The following is a 15,746-nucleotide window of genomic DNA, read 5'->3' on the forward strand; positions in this document are numbered from 1 at the left end:
TAACTTGAAATAAAAAAGACTGCCTGATAATGTTAAAGGGCGTTAGGCAGCGTTGACTTTCCCAGGTATGTCTGTATCTGCTGAGAGCTGCAAACCATTACTGAAACGTGACTGGAGAGATTCTGGTGCTGCATAAAGAGCTGGATTAAGATGTGTTTAATGCGTTTCCAGGTATAGATAGGTGCCTTCTCAACATCTTCAGACCAGCTGTCCTGGGAAGGTGATGCTAGCGCTCTAGAAAAGGCTTGGTTACGATGAGTGAACAATACTTGGGGAAAGGGGGGGTTGTTAAGTTCTGTATGTGGACATCAGTGCACTTGAAGGACCATGAAGGTCCAGTGGGGCATGGAGCCATCCCCTTCTCAGTCAGGTTGCTCAAGGGGACAAACAGTTCAAATGTCCCCTGTGAGCCTGTGGTGTTTGTGCCCTGAGGATAGTTCTTTTTCTAGTATGGCCAGCCTTGTAGGGGATACGTAGAAATTAGAAGAGCTTTCGCATGGGTCACCTAAGCTGAACGGGGGGGGAGATGTGTCTCTCTGCTCTGCATGTCCCTTCCTTTTGCACTGAGTGTTTCTTCTGGTGCGGTTGGCTTGTGTTACAGCGAGGGAGGGAGAGCCTGAAGAACCCTATAGGCCTTTGCCAGTACTCAGAACACTTAAGTAGCAGGTACCAGACTCCCCTTTGCTGCTAGATGCCTAGTCTGGGTGGACGAGCATGTGTTTGGGTTGTCTGAAGTACGCACACAGTTTCCCTCCTAAAATATGCCAGTAGAAGTCCTTGTTCTGTCAGTTGTAAAGCAGAATTCGAAGTAGTTCGGAGCGCGAGGGGGCTTGTTTGGGACTTCAGAGCAGCTTCTGACTTGCTAAAACCTCCCTCTCCCCCCTTGCAGTTTGTGTATTGTCAGGTCTGTTGTGAGCCTTTCCACAAGTTCTGCTTAGAGGAGAGCGAGCGGCCCCTGGAGGACCAGCTGGAAAACTGGTGCTGCCGTCGCTGCAAGTTCTGCCACGTGTGTGGGAGACAGCACCAGGCCACCAAGGTACCCCCAAACCGCCCGACAGGCACTCCCCTGCGCTGCTCCCAGAGCTTCTCTCGCTCAGAGCTCAGCTAGTGAGCATGTACCGGGAAGCATGGAAGTGCAGGGTCTCTGCGTGAGCGCCACTGTGCGCTGGGGAGAATGCCTCTCGAGTCGCTTCATTCCATTCTTCTTCCTGTTGCCCCAAATGGGGGATCCAACATAAAACAAAAATGTCCAGGACTTTGCATCCCTTCAAAGGGTCTCTGTTCCAATGCTTTTTCCTCTTATTCTCGTAGCAGTTGCTGGAGTGTAACAAGTGCCGAAACAGCTATCACCCTGAGTGCCTGGGCCCAAACTACCCAACAAAACCCACCAAGAAAAAGAAAGTTTGGGTGAGGGATTTTGATTTCTTTTTTTGGGTAATTTGCTTGTTGACCGATCGTAACACCACAGGCCAGAGCTCTGCAGATTGCTTGCTCTGATGCAATCGTTTAGCCTTTTAACTCAGGGTGCCTATTGCATTGGAAGGTACATTTGGAAATAGATAATGAGGTGGGTTGTTGATAAGGCTCTGAACAAGCAGGATTTTTAAAGGGATTACAGCTTTTTTAGTTGTCTTAATTCTTCTGATTATAGTCCCAGAACACAGAAGCAGCTCTTTAGAATGGAAGCATTTACTTTGTTAACAAACTTACCAGTTGATACTGGTATTGAGAGACAGTTTGGATTAATGCACTATTTTGTGTCTTTCAAGTTTTTGTTCTAAACAAATGTGAAAGCTTTGCCTACAGTGTATTTGTTACTAACAGTTTTTAAGTGTGTTCTACTACTATATCCTCAGAGTTGGAAAACTGTTAAAATAAGACTTCATATTTTAGGTCAGAAGAAATGCCACAACTATGTGTGCTGTTGTTTTACGTGAAGGGAAAGGTGATAGTTTCTTCAGTGCAAATACGAAGGACTGAATAACTATGCTGTGATTTATTTTCATTTTTTTCTTATTGCATCATCAGCATCCTACCATGAAGGGAGTGAAAGTTGTGGTATTTTAGTGAAAGTTCTGGTATTTGAAACTCCTTATTCTGACTCATTAAATAATAAACACTATGAAATGTGTTGTTAGGACTGAAGAACAGAAACTACTGGATATAAAAGCAAGTAACTCTTGCCAAACATGTTCCTTTTCCAGATATGTACCAAATGTGTTCGCTGCAAGAGCTGTGGATCGACAACACCAGGCAAAGGGTGGGATGCGCAATGGTCTCATGACTTCTCGCTGTGTCATGATTGTGCCAAACTCTTTGCTAAAGGTACATAAAGTTGTGATTCTTTACAGCAGGAGCCTCTTCAGATGTTCAGTTTTGCATTAGGCAGTGTCAGTGTAGAGCGAACAGAGGGCCTGCAGGGCAGGTGAGCTTGTCATGGTACATACAGGAGTGAAAGCTGGTGTTAGGGTCAAGCATGAAAGCACATGTAATACCTTTCTGTAGGAAAGCCAGGCTCTTAAATTTTACAGTGGCTAACAAAAGTCACCACTGGGGTACTGTCAAGAGTTTGAGGCTTCCAGAATTTAAACACTACACCACATAAAGCAATTGTTACACACCTGTTGGCCTGGGGTTTCAAGTAGCAGTTGAGAAAAAGACATTTTAAAGGACTCCTGACTTAAAAGCAACAAGGTCCCTATTGTCAAGTGGTTGTTCCTTCTTGTGATAGTTACTGTATGTGACACCTTTGAATCTAGGAGTGGCATTCTGGGGAAAAATCTCAGTATAGAAAGTCTTGACTATTCCACCTAATTTCTTGCCTGTATGTCATCTTTGTCCTTTTGTTTTACTCTGTAAAGGTAATTGCATATAGTATTTTGTTAGCCTCACTACCCCCCAAAAAATGGGTACCCAGTAATGAAATTCTGGAGTAGTCAGTGGTCTTCCAAGCAGGTTATTTTTGTGGCTGTTGTTTGCAGTGTTGTAAAAGTTAGATGTAACTGTATTGGCAGCTTATTGGTGGGGTTTTTCAGAGAGCTGCTTCCTTAGCGCACTAGTAGGTAACCACCTAGCCTTTGACGTCTCTGTGTGGAAGCTGAACTTCTGATAAAAATCACATCTTGTTTGCAGGAAATTTTTGTCCTCTCTGTGACAAATGCTACGATGATGACGACTATGAGAGCAAGATGATGCAGTGTGGGAAATGCGACCGCTGGGTCCACTCCAAATGTGAAAACCTTTCTGGTAAGGCAAATCCTTGTCTTCTCAGTACTTAACATGGGGCAGTGAGTAGACCAAAGCAATCCAGTTCTGGAACTTTCTACCATGTTAACGTTAACACCCTCACCTGTTGTGACCAACCTGAAAAATACCTATAGAGTGGCTACAGGTAAACCAGTACTAATGTCAGTGACATCCTGAAAGTGCAGGACTTGCCTCAATTGCAGTATCACTCAGTTAGTAGCACAAGATGCTTTTGTTATGTGAAAAGTGTTTCCGTTAGACAGTAAGTGCAGAGTAGGTGTTTTTCCCTATGTTCATCCTTCAGTAAAGCAGTTCAGATTGTTACTTTATTTTTTTTGTCTCCAGATGAAATGTATGAGATACTCTCTAACTTGCCTGAGAGCGTAGCATACACCTGCATTAACTGTACAGAGCAGCATCCTGCAGAGTGGCGCCTGGCACTGGAAAAGGAGCTGCAGGTTTCCTTAAAGCAGGTTTTAACAGCCCTGTTGAATTCTAGAACTACTAGCCACTTGCTGCGGTATCGACAGGTAAGCTGGAGCCTTGCATCCTGTTAATATATGCTGGCATGAAGTGTCGCCTGGCATTCAGTTGAATTCTGGTGTTGCTATGCATCATACTGCAAAAATGTCTTTATCATACTTAGAGCAATATGTACTGTGATTTTTGTTTTCTTTCTTTTGTTCTTCCCTACGGAAACAAAGAAGTGGGTATTTATGATATGACTTGTGAAGCTAAAAGAAAAAAATAGGGTAACGTTCTTTAAGGAGTGGGAGGATTTAGCTCTGTGATGGTGAAGGTGCTTTTTTGACAGAAGAACAGGATCTTAGTCTTGAAATATATGTTCAGAAATGAGACTTCTGAAAAATGAGTTTGATCCTTATAGGTGATCACTCTGCTCTGCTGTGTGCCTTACAAGTCAGCAGCAGAAAGCTGGTTAAGAGCTTTTCATTTTTGTCCCTACGTTTTGGACAGGAATTCAGAACTTGAGTCTCCTTTCATGTTAGCAAGAATCTCTGGGCTGATAAATGTGCATGGGAGTGTCATGAGTAGCAGCTACACTTCAATAGCCAATGTCACTCTGGTTGCTGATGTTAACAGGCAGCAAAACCGCCTGATTTAAATCCCGAGACAGAAGAGAGTATCCCATCCAGAAGCTCTCCTGAAGGTCCCGATCCACCTGTCCTAACAGAAGTCAGTAAGCAGGAGGAGCAGCAACCTCTGGATCTGGAAGGAGTGAAAAGAAAAATGGATCAAGGAGGTTACACTTCCGTGGTATGTCGAAGTTTTAGTGTTCTGCTCTAATAATAGATCCTATGAATGGCTTATGACCCGTGGTGTTTATAAGTGAGTGTGCTTAAGCCTTTTCTTTATGAACAAGGAAACAGGTTAACATTCTCCTAAAAATAATTCTGGCGGGCGCTCATGTTAATGTTGGCTCAAAGACATGTATTTTACACTGTTGTATGGCGCTCTCCAACCAGCAGAGACACTTGGTTAAACCCCTTTTGCTCTTAGTCAGACGTTTATGTTGATGGAAACAGGAGAGGTCATCCTTCACGTGCAAATTCTAACTGAAGGCCTAGCCAGATGACACTGATGGTAGTCAGTTATCTGGAAACTAATAATTCACGTGTGGAGGGATGATGTCTTTAGGGGTCATTTATACAAAATGCAAATGCTGACCAAGTCGGTTTTCTTTGTAAGGAGAAGCCTTTTCCTCTTTTTTCCTTATGGAGCCTGTAATCTTGAGGAAGACTGTATATTGCAAAGTGCTAGGCAAACGTGCTGTTGCCAGAGTTTGGCCAAATCCTTGTGAGGTAGCTAGCTTAGCCGATTTAAAATCGGTCGGCAGTCAACTCCTGGTAGAAGGAAGAAGTGAACAGTTATGAGCCAGTTCTATCAGCCAGTTTGCAAGTGCACAGGGCTGCTTGTTTCTTTACAGCCAAGTTATTTTTCTGCTTTTAAGTCAATGCTCTGGTTCAGTCTTCTAGTCATCTGCATGCTCATTTGATGCCTTAATTAGTGGATGGTGTATCTGTACAAGAGACAATCCTGTTAATGTGAAATTTTGTGACTTTCTTGTAGTTGGATTTTAGCGATGATATTGTGAAGATAATTCAAGCAGCCATTAATTCTGATGGAGGGCAGCCGGAAGTTAAGAAAGCCAATAGCATGGTCAAGTCCTTCTTTATTCGGGTGAGCTGGACTACAGTTATTTTGAAATCTGCTTGGTATCATACCACTGCTTGTTGCTGTTGGAATCCAAAGGGTCCGTCACGCTTACCATTGCTTGGGTATTTCCAGGAATAAAGTAATGCATTGTCAGAGTTGTTGATGTTAATGAAATCTTACTAGTTGTGCATTTACACTAGATCTTGGCTGAACGTCTTTGAATTTTTGGGTATGTTGTATAACATTTCTAATGGAGTGTTGTTTTCCTTCAGCAAATGGAGCGTGTTTTTCCATGGTTTAGTGTAAAAAAGTCCAGATTTTGGGAGCCAAATAAAGTAACAAGCAAGTAAGTAATTGTTCTGTGTCCGACTGCGACACCCTGTGGTTTGCCAGCTGTCCAAGCAAAAAGTATCAAGAGAGCATGTTTGTGGGGTTGGGGTTTCTGTTTTTCTTTTTTCTTTTCTTTTCTCTCTCTGTTTTTTTTTTGGTTTGGTTTGGTTTGGTTTTAGAAGCTAAACAGTAATCCCACTCCCAGGTTTTGTACACATTTCCTTGTTCTAAAGCAGAGTAACCAACAACATTATTTAGAACTAGGTATATTGTGTGTTGGTTTGTCAGTCCTGTCCTTCCTTCCCCCTCCTCTTCCTCACCCCCATTTGGTGTGGCCCTCCTGTATCTGTCACCCTCAAAAGAAACAGACAGCCACGTCACAAACCTTGTAATGTAAGTGATCAGTCATAGCCTTTGTTGAGAGCATGTGTGGACTATAAGTAATTAAATGAGTTGTTACTGTATGTTGAATGTCCGTAGCGCTGGTAGACAGGGCAGAAGGTCCTCTGGTGCAGTCAGGTCTCACAGCTGACTCCTTGTTGCATTTCAGCAGTGGTATGTTGCCGAATGCAGTGCTGCCCCCTTCGCTTGACCATAATTATGCTCAGTGGCAGGAGCGTGAAGAGAACAACCGCACTGAACAACCCCCTCTGATGAAGAAAATCATTCCAGCTCCAAAACCCAAAGGGCCTGGAGAGCCAGATTCACCAACTCCTCTACATCCTCCTACACCACCTATCTCTAGTAAGAAAACAGATTGCAGCACTATTGGTCCCAAACCCAGAGTGCTCCATTCCAAACCTCCTAGTAATAAGGAGAGGGTGGTATTGGTTCTGTATGCGACTGAAGAATTTTGGAGACCTCTGTGACCTGAAATCGTTTGGAAGCTGTAACATATGAGATGTTTCTGAGCTGAGCCTGGGCCCAGAAATACATTTGCACCTACCTCTTTTCCCCCAGAACAAGGGCTGCGTAGAGGCTGATGTGTGCTTTTCCTTGCTTTACAAGCTGGCTATGGAAAACACTAGGCTGCTGTTTGGCTTCTCTACCCTGTTCACTTACTGACAGTCTTTCCAGATGAATTTTTGCCTCCTTGACTTTCAAGAATAAAGTGTGTTCTCTCTTTTAACTATAAGGCTCTGACAGAAGCAGAGAGGATAGTCCTGAACTTAACCCACCTCCGGATGTAGAAGACAACAGGCAGTGCGCATTGTGCCTGAAATACGGTGATGACAGCGCTAATGTGAGTGTCTGGCACGTGCCCATTTTGATAGGAGCTGATTTAAGCAGTACTGTAGACTCAGTACTATGGATAGGCTGGATGCTTTTTGTGCATTGCTGTGTCTCGTATAACATTTGAAAAAGACTGTTTCCTTCTGTTCTTTAGGATGCTGGACGTCTTCTCTATATTGGCCAAAACGAATGGACACATGTGAACTGTGCTTTATGGTCAGCAGAAGTATTTGAAGATGATGATGGTTCTCTGAAAAACGTGCACATGGCTGTGATCAGGGGAAAGCAGCTGGTGGGTATAAATAAAGAATACTTTGTTAAACTTCACGCTAATTTACACAGAACCAAGGCAGGAACCCAGCTAAAAGATTCCTTGTGTGGGTTTTTTCTGCTCTGTCCCCTCCCTGCAATTTTTTTTTTTTTTTGACACTATATATGATAGAACCGACTGAAGATACTTGAAAATCTATTTTATCCTTGCTCAGTTGAGAAATATTGTGGCGACAAAAAGGAGCTTGTAACGGGAGAATTGGAGTTGTGTTTTTCTCAGAAGGTCTTCAGTTGCTAGTGCTATACCTTACGCAGTTGATGCCATATCTGTAGTCACAACCTGTTTTTAAAAATAATGTGGAATACCTAAAGCATGGCCAAATACTGTGTTAAAGCCCAACACTTATCTCTCTAGTACAAGGACTTGCCAGATCTTCTGTTGCAGTCTGAAGTGATGACAGCAGAGGTACTCAAAGGAGAGAGAGCAAGTTTGTACCTGGTATTTTGACCTAGGTTAAATTTTATGTATGTATAAAATAAAAATGGAAAGCAAGTATTGTCCATTTCGAGGTGTTGATCGAGGAGGATTTTCATGTTTGAGTATAGATGAAGGATCTTGACATCTAGCTTGTACATAGCTACTCTGTTAAATACTGCAAAAAGATGATGGTGGTGTCTTTTTTCTGAACTCCCAAGCAGTCTTAGAAAACAAAATAATCTTCCTATTGTGAGTTGGTTGTTGCTTACTTTCCAGAAGAATGAAATGAGACTGGAAGCATGACTAGAAATTAGTTTGTCCAAGTTTTGTTTTAATATCGCATCATGTCGTCCTAAATACTTACTAAAACGGCAGAAGCAGTGGAATGGGACTGCTCTTAACCAGTAGTAAGCTGCCCATGTGGGGAATACTCTGTGCAGGAGAAATAGTGACATATTAATCGGTGAAGCTTGCAAATATGACACTTGGATATGGAGTACAAGCAAGAAAGTCTGAGGCCTGGAGGAACCAACTGCAAATGCAGTTGTTGTGTGTGAGGGATCCTTCTTCATCTCACTTCCTCCTCCATGTCTCACTTGTGCACGTGAGTCACGGTAGTGAAATGTTACAGCAATGAAGTGGGAGGTCAGGCATTACTCTAAACTCTGCCTGTGCTGAAAAAAACCAACTGACAACAGTAATGGTAGCCCAGTTTTAGAAGGGATTAATTTTTAACTTTTTTTTTTTTTTTTTTTTTTTTGGTTTTGTAGAGATGTGAGTTCTGCCAGAAGTCGGGCGCCACAGTAGGCTGCTGCCTCACTTCCTGTACAAGTAACTATCATTTTATGTGCTCGCGAGCCAAGAACTGTGTCTTTCTGGATGATAAGAAAGTTTACTGCCAGAGGCATCGTGACTTGATCAAAGGAGAGGTGAGACTCTTCTTTCGCACCCTGCCTTGTCTGAAGGTAGGGTTAGCCTGCAACTATGAGCACTTTTTAGAAATTAAGGTTGAACGTGTTCCTTGCTAGCAAGGGCTGGACCGCAGTGCTGTTAAAAAGAAGTCAGTGATACAACTGGCATGGGCAAGTTTGGCAAGTGGTACCATGTGGCAGTTCGAAAACCAAAAGACCAAGTGAGGATTGAGTTAGACTGCGTAGCGCACACGTGGTGGTTCCTTTAAAATTATTGAGTAGTTTTGTGGATTCTTGTTCCAGGTGGTTCCCGAGAATGGGTTTGAAGTTCTTAGGAGAGTTTTTGTGGACTTTGAAGGGATCAGTTTGAGAAGAAAATTTCTTAGTGGCTTGGAACCAGAGAATATCCACATGATGATTGGTAAGATCTAGTCTCTGGACACTTGATGCACCTTTCGTGCTGGAGTCTGGTTCACAGAACTGTTCTGTTCCACTTTCTGCTCAGGTTCAATGACGATAGACTGTTTAGGAATTCTGAATGACCTCTCAGACTGTGAAGATAAGTTGTTTCCCATTGGCTATCAGTGAGTATAAGCTGTTTCATGATTAGATGTCTTTTAGTGTATTAGATGCCAAACCAGCGCTGAAGTAAAAAATGACTGTAGCTTTCATGCACTGTTCAGGAGTCTTGTGCTTAAGCTAGGTGTGCAGCATGTTGTGCCAGGAAGCCTTTGTCCCCTGCAATTTTGAGAAACTGAAAATCTAAAATAGGAATGCTGAGGTTTACTTGACTGTTGAGTAAATTGGTTTATGTTTGAATTATCTTCCAGGTGTTCCAGGGTGTACTGGAGCACAACAGATGCCAGGAAGCGCTGTGTGTATACCTGCAAGATCATGGAGTGCCGGCCTCCAGTCGTAGAACCTGACATCAACAGCACTGTAGAGCATGATGATAACAGAACAATTGCCCATAGCCCAGTTCCCCTTACGGGTAATCTTTTAAGGACTTTTTAAAAGTATATTCTTTACATGTTTTTGCTGTAGTGTATCCTTCCCAGAAAGCCAGGTAGTGGCTAGGACCTGTGTCTCTTCAATGGATTTGGACTAGAACCCACTTCAGGCTTCCAAATTATGTTACAGTGTCTTAAGACTTTAAAAAAAAAAAAAAAAAAAAAAAAAGAGCTAAGCTCCTGAGAGTACTGGTAACTTTGAAAACTTGAGGCAAAGGAAAACTACTGTAGTAATGCTTTCTAGTCTACAGATCTGAGATTTTTCTAGTGACCTAAAACTTCAAATTGTAATTCAAATGTCAGTGTCAGTCTGTAATATGAGGGTTGTTAAGCACCGTGTTGAATAGTAGTACTACGCTGCTTCTGTATTTCCAGATTGCTTTCTCTGGATCCATAGTTGAGTTAAAAAAAAAATTTAAAAATCTCAACCCTATCCTTTTCAGTTCCCAGAAGGTGAGGCTGTGGAATATTTTTAAAACATTTACAATAGTTTTCATTGTAAACATAGAATCTTAAACTTTATTAAAATGTAATGGAATTTCATGTGTAAGCTGAGAGTTACTATATTGCTGCAAGTATTTTAAATGTTCTTAGGGAAAGAAAACAGACATTATCTGATGGCAAGGAAGCAGTAATCTTTGTGTTTATTTAACAAATACCCTGATTCTCCAAGTGAAACCTGATAGTAATATATGCCCTATCAGATCATCAATTTTAGAATCCAGTGATGGCTTACACTGTTGTTTCTCTTTATACGCCAACAGAAACTCTACCTAAAGACAGCCGAAATACACCTGAAATTGTAAACCCACCATCACCGGATCGTCCCTTACATTCTCAGACCTCTAGTTCCTGTTACTATCCAGTGGTCTCAAAGGGTCCCAGGATCAGGACGCCAAGTTACCCATCCACCCAGAGGTCTCCCGGCTCTAGGCCGTTACCCTCTGCAGGTATTGCCAAGTGCTGCTGACTTCGATTTTTGGGTTTGGGGGAGGGGTTTTTTGTTTGTTTTCGAAATATTTTTTGTTTGGTTTCTGTCTTTTTTGGCTTCATTCAGAATGTGGTGTTTAGTTTTCTGTTTCTAGGGAAAATAGTGAAATGGCAATAGGTTTGAGGGGAGGAAAGTTCTGAAAATACACAGTAGAGATGGCCTGTCACAAACTGCTGGACTGAAACAAAAATTCCCCTAGGATGAAAAAAGCAGTGTTTGGGCAATATTAGAGCAGTAATACAGAAGAGCTGTAGTGTAAGTTACTGACTTTATCACCTCAGTCGGTATTTTTCCAGAGAGAATCGGAAATCTGGTATTGTGATTCAGCTACTATTTCTGTATGAATGAGTCACGTTTTGTTTCAAACTGATGTTGAAAATTCACATCTAAAGTTGAGATACAGAACCCTGAGATACTGATTGACGGTATCAGATTTTCAATACCTATCTCAAGTATCATCATGATGTTAATGCTACTTGGCTGAAAGGTTTTGCTGGTTTTTAATTTCTTGTGTTTTGTATGAAGGAATTGGGTATGCATTGATTGTGAAGGTTTCAGATCACTTGACAGTTTTTCTTGCCTTATTTTCTCAGGAAGTCCTACCCCAGTGACCCATGAAATAGTGACAGTAGGAGATCCTTTGCTATCCTCTGGACTTAAGAGCATTGGTTCTAGGAGACATAGCACCTCCTCTTTGTCACAGCAGCAATCAAAACTCCGGATGACTTCCCCTACGCGGGGTGGGAACACTTACTCCAGGCACAGTGTATCTTCAGTTTCTAGCATGGGGTCGTCTTCAGAACATGAACTGAGCATCAAAAGTACTGACCGCTTTGTGGGATCCGTGAATGCAGGTGCTCCAAGTGCTCCTGTTCAAAGTTGCTCGACTGGTTCAGGCTCCCAGAAAACAGCAGCTACAAGTGGAAGTAAAATTTACCAGCTGGATGCGTCTCAGTCTACAGAAGGAAAACACTCTAGCAGTTCAGATTTGATAGCCAAAGGTGCGCCTTCTAAGGGAGAGAAGATGAAAACGCCAACCTCAAAGGACCCAGATCATTCAGCTCATAGTTTTGCTTCTGGAGGAAACTCCAAAATGTCCGCTCAACCAACCAGTTCATCAGGTGCAGAAATGAATGTTAAAATAGGAACCTTTCAAGAATGTTCAGGATCATTTTCTTCCAAAGAAGCAATACCCTTTCCACCTTTGCATCAGAGGGGCCCAAGAAAAGACAGAGATCAGCACGTGGAACCTGTACAGCCAGAGAAAACGACAGTGGTTGATGAGATGGATGCAAAAACCTTGAAGTCTGCTGGAGTAAACAGCAGATCTCCTGCAGCAAGTGAGCAGGTAGTTTCTGCCCCTAGAGACAGGCGTCAGAAGGGGAAAAAGTTAATGAAAGATAGTTTTAAAGAGAAGCATTCCCTGAAATCTCTTACAGATTCAAGTCAAGCAGTAGGCAGTGATGAAGGAAACCTGAAACCAGAATTTGGTAATCAAGGTTTGGCAACTGAGCAAATTAGCCAGAGGTTATGTAATAATATTCCTGCTGAAAAAGCTGGTGAGAAGTCTCCGCCTTCACAAGGGCCATCTAAAGGTTCTGCAGTGCAGATCGAAGTGGCCTCGAAGGAACCTCAGGCACCTAGAAAACGCACCGTTAAAGTCACCCTGACTCCTCTCAAGATGGAAAGTGAAAACCAGTCTAAAAATGCACAGCAGGAAAGTGATGCTGAACCTCAGTCTGCAGCGGCAGAACTGTCTACTTTAGCAGAGCCCTCCTCAACTTCAGAAAGCCCAGAAGATAACCCTGTAGTTCAGGGAAGTCCAAATGAAGCGCCAGCACAGGAATCTCAAAACAATGCATATGAAAATTTGCCCGTGCAAGATAACAACTTGATGCTCCAGGATGGAACTAAAGCTCAAGAAGAAGGCTCGTACAAGCGGAGGTATCCACGGAGAAGTGCTCGGGCCAGATCCAATATGTTCTTTGGATTGACTCCTCTGTATGGCGTGAGGTCTTATGGAGAGGAAGACATTCCCTTCTACAGTAACTCAACTGGAAAGAAGCGAGGCAAGCGGTCTGCAGAAGGACAAGTGGATGGCGCGGATGACTTGAGCACATCAGATGAAGATGACTTATACTACTATAATTTCACTAGAACGGTGGTTTCCTCGAACACGGAGGAGAGGCTTGCATCCCATAACTTATTCAGGGAGGAGGAGCAGTGCGATCTCCCAAAAATCTCACAGCTAGACGGTGTGGATGATGGAACTGAAAGTGATACAAGTGTCACGGCAACAACAAGAAAAGTCAGTCAAGTAACTAAAAGGAGTGGTAAAGAAAACGGAACAGAGAACTTAAAGCTAGATAGAACTGAAGAAGCCGGAGAGAAAGTACAAGTCACCAAGAGCTCCACTGTCCACAAAACTGACCCAAAGATGGATAACTGCCATCCTGTGAGCAGGGTTAAAGCACAAGGTCAGGATTCGCTGGAAGCTCAGCTGAGCTCGTTGGAAACGGGCCGCAGGGCTCATGCAAGCACACCTTCTGACAAGAACTTACTGGACACTTTTAACACAGAACTTCTGAAATCCGACTCAGACAATAACAACAGCGATGACTGTGGGAACATCCTCCCTTCTGACATCATGGACTTTGTACTAAAGAACACACCATCTATGCAGGCACTGGGAGAAAGCCCGGAGTCCTCATCATCTGAACTTCTAACGCTTGGAGAAGGTCTAGGTCTCGACAGCAACCGTGGCAAGGATATGGGTTTGTTTGAGGTGTTCTCCCAGCAGCTGCCAACCGCCGAGCCAGTGGATAGCAGTGTCTCTTCCTCCATATCAGCAGAGGAGCAGTTTGAATTGCCACTAGAGCTTCCTTCTGATCTCTCTGTTCTGACCACTCGCAGCCCTACGGTGCCCAGCCAAAATCACAACAGGCTCGCTGTCATCTCAGAGTCTTCGCTGTCCTCCTCAGGAGAGAGGTCGATGCTTGCCTTGCCTTCCACAGAGTCTGGTGAAAAGAGAGTGACGGTCACAGAAAAATCTGCCTCGGGGGAAGGTGACACAGCTCTCCTGAGTCCAGGAGTAGACCCAAGCCCCGAAGGACACATGACTCCTGATCACTTCATCCAGGGTCACATAGATGCCGAGCACATAGCCAGCCCACCCTGCGGCCCCGTCGAGCAAGGACACAGCAGCAACCAGGATTTAACAAGAAACAGCGGGACTCCAGGTATCCAGGTGCCGGTATCGCCCACCGTTCCTCTCCAGAGCCAGAAGTACGTGCCAAACTCCACGGACAGTCCTGGCCCCTCGCAGATCTCCAATGCTGCAGTGCAGACAACGCCACCCCACCTCAAGCCAGCCGCAGAAAAACTTCTGGTAGTCAATCAAAACATGCAGCCACTGTACGTCCTCCAAACTCTTCCCAATGGTGTTACTCAAAAGATTCAGTTAACACCTTCTGTTAGTTCTGCACAGAGTGTGATGGAGACCAACGCTTCGGTGCTGGGGCCCATGGGGAGCGGGCTCACGCTGACCACTGGATTAAACCCAAGCTTGCCCTCATCTCAGTCGTTATTCCCTCCCACGAGCAAGGGGTTGCTGCCCATGTCCCATCACCAGCATATACATCCCTTCTCCACAGCCACTCAGACTGGCTTCCCACCAAACATCAGCAGTCCTTCGCCAGGTCTTCTGATCGGTGTGCAGCCACCCCCTGATCCTCAGCTCTTAGTGTCTGAAGCTAATCAGAGGACAGATCTTGGTACCACCGCTACTACACCAGCTGCTGCCCTGGGCAAGAAACGGCCCATATCTCGCCTGCAGTCACGGAAGAATAAGAAGCTGGCTCCCTCTGGAACCCCTTCTGCTATAGCTCCTCCTGATATGGTCTCTAACATGACCTTAATTAATTTTGCTCCTTCCCAAATTTCCAACCACCCGTTGGATTTGGGAACCATTGCAAATTCAACATCCCATAGAACCGTCCCCAATATTATCAAAAGGTCTAAGTCTGGGGTCATGTATTTTGAGCAAACATCTTTGCTCCCGCAAGGTGGGACCACTACTGCAGTTGGCACGTCTCCCAGTGTCATCGGGCCAGATGCCAGTCACCTCCCAGCGGGGCCTGTATCAGGCCTAGCATCGAGTTCCTCGGTGCTGAACGTCGTATCCATGCAGGCCACAGCAGCCCCTTCTACTGGTGGGTCAGTTCCTGGTCACGTTTTGGGACAAAGTTCGGTAACGTTAACTAGCCCTGGGTTATTAGGGGACCTTGGTTCAATAAGCAACCTCCTGATCAAAGCAAGTCAGCAAAGCCTTGGTCTTCAGGAGCAGCACATGACTTTACCGCCAAGTTCTGGGATGTTTTCGCAACTGGGAGCGTCCCAAACTCCATCTACGGCAGCAATGACAGCTGCATCGAGCATATGTGTTCTGCCTTCAGCACAGACAATGGGCATGACAGTTGCTCCATCATCTACTGACCCAGAAGGCTCTTACCAGCTTCAGCATATGACACAACTCCTAGCCAGCAAAACCGGGGTTGCTTCCTCCCAGCTGGACCTTGGCACAGCTTCGGCAACAACGCAGTTGTCGAGCTTTCCGCAGCTGGTTGATGTTCCCAATAGTACCGGACTTGAACAAAACAAGGCTTCCTCGTCGGTGATGCATGCCAGTTCAGCATCTCCTGGAGGCTCCCCGTCATCTGGTCAGCAGTCTGCAAGTAGCTCCGTGCTGGGTCCTACAAAAATGAAGCCAAAAATCAAACGCATTCAGCCATCATTAGACAAAGGGAATGGAAAGAAGCACAAAACTTCTCACGTGTGGACCAGTTCCTCTGAAGCACACGTTCCCGACAGAGGGGCCATTGCTGTACCCCAGGTCTCGGCTACAGGGTAAGAGGAGTGTTTGGTTTTGCTCATCCCTGAGATTTTGTAACACAATAAGAAAGAATCTCGCACTAGTTTCTACAACAAATTTTCCTTCTGAAAATTTCTAAGGTAAAAACCTCAGCTGCCAGTAGAAAGCAGGTATCTAAAGGAGCTGACAGAGCTTTTACCCCTGGAAAGGGGAGGATGAAAAACTTAAGGCT

The 15,746-nt window shown here is 44.3% G+C and overlaps 1 protein-coding gene across 6 annotated transcripts in view; it reads left to right on the top strand.

The window, feature by feature from the left end:
- KMT2A (lysine methyltransferase 2A) overlaps positions 1-15,746 on the top strand; it is a 50,087-nt gene that overhangs the window by 24,229 nt on the left and 10,112 nt on the right. For 4 of the 6 annotated variants that reach the window (XR_012651568.1, XM_075035201.1, XM_075035197.1 and 1 more), the window contains exons 11-27: positions 890-1,036; positions 1,312-1,407; positions 2,205-2,325; positions 3,133-3,246; positions 3,592-3,776; positions 4,348-4,521; positions 5,335-5,445; positions 5,694-5,767; positions 6,302-6,495; positions 6,888-6,994; positions 7,139-7,276; positions 8,503-8,661; positions 8,947-9,064; positions 9,149-9,227; positions 9,474-9,634; positions 10,418-10,603; positions 11,238-15,549. Coding sequence is in view for 5 of the 6 variants with exons in the window: in XM_075035201.1 (XP_074891302.1) it covers positions 890-1,036; positions 1,312-1,407; positions 2,205-2,325; positions 3,133-3,246; positions 3,592-3,776; positions 4,348-4,521; positions 5,335-5,445; positions 5,694-5,767; positions 6,302-6,495; positions 6,888-6,994; positions 7,139-7,276; positions 8,503-8,661; positions 8,947-9,064; positions 9,149-9,227; positions 9,474-9,634; positions 10,418-10,603; positions 11,238-15,549 (6,476 nt within the window). In the remaining variant the exon portion in view is untranslated. The remainder of the gene's footprint in view (positions 1-889; positions 1,037-1,311; positions 1,408-2,204; positions 2,326-3,132; positions 3,247-3,591; positions 3,777-4,347; positions 4,522-5,334; positions 5,446-5,693; positions 5,768-6,301; positions 6,496-6,887; positions 6,995-7,138; positions 7,277-8,502; positions 8,662-8,946; positions 9,065-9,148; positions 9,228-9,473; positions 9,635-10,417; positions 10,604-11,237; positions 15,550-15,746) is intronic. The other 2 variants (XM_075035199.1, XM_075035198.1) reach the window with 2 other exon arrangements.

This window comes from Buteo buteo, chromosome 9 (assembly GCF_964188355.1).
Source record: "Buteo buteo chromosome 9, bButBut1.hap1.1, whole genome shotgun sequence".
In the NCBI taxonomy this organism is placed as follows: Eukaryota; Metazoa; Chordata; class Aves; order Accipitriformes; family Accipitridae; genus Buteo; species Buteo buteo.